At 46.4% G+C, this 4,385-nt stretch overlaps 1 protein-coding gene across 1 annotated transcript in view; it reads left to right on the top strand.

The window, feature by feature from the left end:
• Positions 1–3,939, top strand: part of MED12L (mediator complex subunit 12L) — a 350,111-nt gene extending 346,172 nt beyond the window's left edge. The window contains exon 45 of the mRNA XM_019661307.1: positions 3,832–3,939. Within this exon, the coding sequence (XP_019516852.1) occupies positions 3,832–3,939 (108 nt within the window). The remainder of the gene's footprint in view (positions 1–3,831) is intronic.
• The last annotated feature ends 446 nt before the right edge of the window (positions 3,940–4,385 follow it).

The following is a 4,385-nucleotide window of genomic DNA, read 5'->3' as shown; positions in this document are numbered from 1 at the left end:
TCCCGGCTGCCGGCCACTCACGGCAGCCCACTGCAGCCCCACTGCAGACTACGCCGTCGCTGGCGACTCATGGCAGCCCTGCTCCAGGTCGAGCTGTTGTTCACCATCTTAGCTGTAGAGGGCTCAGCGTCACTGACCAATGTGGGATCCGAACCGGCAGCCCTGCTGCTCAGAGCTCGTGCTCCCAAGCCAACTCTTAACCAGCGAGCCACTCGGCCGGCTCCTGCTTTTTGTTTTTTAAGCCATCATCTATGGAGTACTTCCTTGAACCCAGGCACACTATGACTTTACATGTATTAATTCACTTAATTCCTAAACCAGCCCATGAGATTGGATATTATTACTGATCCCATAGTATAGGTGAGGAAACAACTAAAGACCAGGGACATTGACTCATTTGCCCAAGGTTAGTCAGCTAACCGTACGGGACAGAGCTGGGACTTGAACTCAGACGTTCTCCTTCCAGAACCCATGCTAACCACCAGACAGGCATACCACGTTTTATTGCACTTCACAGGTGTGTTCTTTACAAATTGAAGACAAGACCCTCCATCCACCAGCAAAAAGATTACAGCTTGCTTTATTGCAGTGAGTGGTCTGGACCCAAACCTGTAGTATCGCTGAGGTCTTCTGCCTGATATTAGCAGTTATGCTAACCTCCTTTGCTGAATCGTGACATCTAAGCTGAGCTGGCCACCGTACAACTCCATACGACAGAGCTCCTTTTCTGTCATAGTCTCTGCGAATGAGGCCTCTGGATTTGAATAGTCTCACCAGACAAGTGCCAGCAGCACTCCTGTCTTTTTCTGTACCTACTGATTCTGTTTTTTTCTGTTCGTGTGCATGCGCCCATGTACATATATGCATAGGCACACACTTGAGTCAACACATACATAGCTGCTTTTATATATGCATACGTTCTTGCACTATTCTCTTCCACGCTTTTGACCATTTGTGGAAAATTGTCCAGTTTCAAGCTACTCCCCTAACCTCTTACAATGTCAGGGTTAAAGAATTTCTGGTGTGCTTTTGTAAACATGTTGAGAACTTTAAATGTTTTATGATACTTACAGTCCTTTTATATGTTAGTAGTGAGTAGTTTCTCAGATCCGAGGTAGACTTTGGATGGACCGGTTACCCTCATCCTCAGCTTTGTGCTGGCAGGTGTGGGACCCTGATGTGAAGCTGGCTTCTCTGCAGAATGAACTCAGCTGTGGTATTAACACTGTCACTCGGGTCTCTAGGCCAGCATTGTACTTCCTGGCCAGTTGGTCTGTTCCCTTACTCCTCAGGCTAGTACTGAGAGCAGTGACAAGAGGGTAACATCTATCTGTGGCATAATTTTGCATCTGCAATTTATTTGAATTTATTTTTCTCATTAGGTAACCAGCCACAGCAAGGAGTGACTCCCTACGGGCATCCTTCACACTTCTGAAATCCAGAAGAGGACAAGACATGGATTTTTAAGTTTGCACTGAAAAATAGAAAATCAAATTTAATGCATTAGTCATCTTTAGAAATGTCCCTTTGTTCTTTCATTTCTTTGAAGTTTTCCTATATTTTATGCTACATTTCATACAAAGGTGTTTAAACAAAAAGCAAAGGAGGACGTGTAGTTTGATTTGGTTGCGTTCAACTTGAAAGTAGGCTTGAAAATGTCTGTCATGTAGGCCTACTCTAGGGTTTGCTTAGGAGACCTTTTGAAATTGATGCTTTTTTTTTAATCTCATCGTTATAGAAAGAATGAATTATGGTGGATTTAAAATATTTATTCATTAATGATGAAGATTATTTATTTATTTATTTTCTTTTTTTTTTTTNCACTGGCCCTCATATGTGGGATCCAAACCGGGGCCCTCTGGCGTCCCAAGCCAGCTCTTAACCAATGCGCCACTCGGCCGGCCCAAGACCAAGTCTTTATCCTTAAGTCATTCAGTGTCTAGTGGGAGACTCAGTTGAGCGAGGTGTCGTGCCAAATACTCAGCTTGAAAAGAATGAACCCAGTAACGCCCTGTAATTAGGGTTACCAGATAAAATACAGGACCCCAATTCATTTGAGTTTCAGGTAAACAGTGAGTAACTGTAGAATTATGTCCCAAATATTACTTGGGACATACTTAGAACTAAACATAAATTTGTTGTCTGAAATTGACATTTAACTGGGTGTTCTGTATTTTCATTTGCTAATCCGGGCGGCCCTACTTGTAATCCTGGGCTATTTTCAGCGATATTGGCAAGCTCTGAGGAGGAAATACTACATGTTTCACACATACTGGGTAATGGTTTTTTTTATAAAGACTATGTACAGACGTATGGGCGGGGCTAAGGGATGCTAACTGGGGATGATGAAACGCCTGGGGCTGGAAGCAGTAACCACCACTACGCCCTGTGGGGCAAGAGGAAGGAGAAGAATGGGGACAGCTGCTGACAGAGCTGTGACCCTCCCAGAGAGATGCGTTCCACCAGCCAGACCCATTAGGAAGGAAATTGGCAAAAAAAACAAAACTTGCTCTGCTCCTGCCCTGGGAGCGCCCTGCTCCTGAGAGCGCCCCCTCCCGCCTAGAAGTCCGAAGGCAGGGGGCCGGCCTGCTGACACCCTTCCTGCAGAAGGCCTGGTGAGCACCGGGTCCGGCGGGTGGGAAAGGGGTCTGTGCTGGTAACTGAGAAGCCAGCACAGTTCTGATGTGTGTATGGTTAAGAGAGCTGTGTATTAGAACTCTTCTTTTGTTGCATCAACAATTAGGCAGGCGGATGGGGAATAGAGTCAATGGAACTGTAACAGCTATGTACAATGTCAGGGGGGTAATAGATTGGCAGAAGGAGAGTTATCACTTTGTGAGGGGTGTAAATGTCTAACCATTGCATTGTTTTGTACACCTGAAACTAATAAAAAAAAAACAACCAGGCTGAAAGAAGGGGGAGAGGGGCAGAAGGGAAGGAAGAAAAGCATGAGTCTGACATTGGAAGGTTAAGGAAAAAAAATCAGCACCACCAGTGATTTTAATCAAAAGTAATTTTGCTTCTACCAGATAGATTTTCTTTTTTCCTCTTTAGAAAAAACATCAGTTTCTTGTATCAACTTAATGCCTATAACTAGGGCACATGGCCCTCATGCTGTGCCTACACTCACATGACCCTAGAAGTGAGCGGCTCCCTGGTTCCTCACTGGGCTCACCCTGAGCTTTGGCCACAGCAGGCGGGGAGTGGGGTTGGCTGATCTTCATCCATCAGGAGGGTGTCGTCCCAAGAGTCCTTAGGGCACTGCCCTGCCTCAGCACACCCGTCTCCATTCATGCAAGGCAGGGCTTGTGGTGCTTGAACACATCATTGCCAAAATGAAAATGGTTTAGAATATGGTGGTACTAATTAGCCACCTGGTGAAGGGATATTGGAAGCCCTGGGCCACCGCTGGAGTATGCACGCCTTCATCAGGACTCTTCAAGTAAATGCCAAGTAACTGCCTGGAGATGGGTTTTTTGTTGTTTTGAATTTTATTGGGGAACATCAGCTCCAAGTGAAGTAGTTGTGTTCAATCTAGTTGTGGAGGGCGTAGCTCAGTGGCCCATGTGGGAATTGATCCGACAACCTTGGTGTTATGAGCCTGCGGTCCAACCCCGTGAGCCAACCAGCCGCCTTTACAGATGGGGTTTTAAATGGGATGTTCACCAGGGTATAGATGAAAATGAATGAACGCACACTGGGCATGGCATCTTTGTCCCGAAGTATTTAAAGGACGCTACAGACGGTTTGGCCCTGGGAGCTGTTTCTGTACTCTCTCACCTGTGTTGGGCACCATGGCTGACTTCCCTCTTTCTCCTGTCAAAATTACAGTTTCCCAGGCAAGGTTTGCAGCAGACCCAGCAGCAGCAACAGACGGCCGCCCTGGTGCGGCAGCTCCAGAAGCAGCTTTCTAGTAAGTACCCATCCAGTGCTGAGTAGTTGGCTCCCAGGAAATTACACACCAGCAAGCAAGCAAAACGCAGTGCTGGCTCCTCAGAAACTGCCGTTCAGTACCACTGGTTTAGTCCAAGGTGTTCTAATTGTGTTTTAGTTTGGTGGTGGTCTGAATGCTTCTTTCCTTAGAAAAGCCCTAGTCTTTGTTTTGGTTCCATGAAAGTGTTTTCCTGTTGCTTCCATCTGAACCTGGAACTGTTTCTTTTCATTTGGGGGAATCTATGTGGAACTGCAGGTGGCCCTTTTATAAAGCTGGAAGGTTCAGAGAACAGCTCAGTTGATACCGTCTAGGGTACTGATGAAGGAAGCCAGGTGGCCCCCCAAAGATCACAGATAGAGGGAGACCAGCACTAGACCTGTCTCCTGGCTACTAGGACCATGGTTGCTCTAATCACTGTGACATCACAGACAGCATGGCAGGGCCGTGTTCT

Source organism: Hipposideros armiger, unplaced genomic scaffold (assembly GCF_001890085.2).
Source record: "Hipposideros armiger isolate ML-2016 unplaced genomic scaffold, ASM189008v1 scaffold_344, whole genome shotgun sequence".
NCBI classification, from domain to species: Eukaryota; Metazoa; Chordata; class Mammalia; order Chiroptera; family Hipposideridae; genus Hipposideros; species Hipposideros armiger.
Note: the sequence above shows the minus strand (reverse complement) of the source record. Positions and strands in the feature narration are given on the sequence as shown.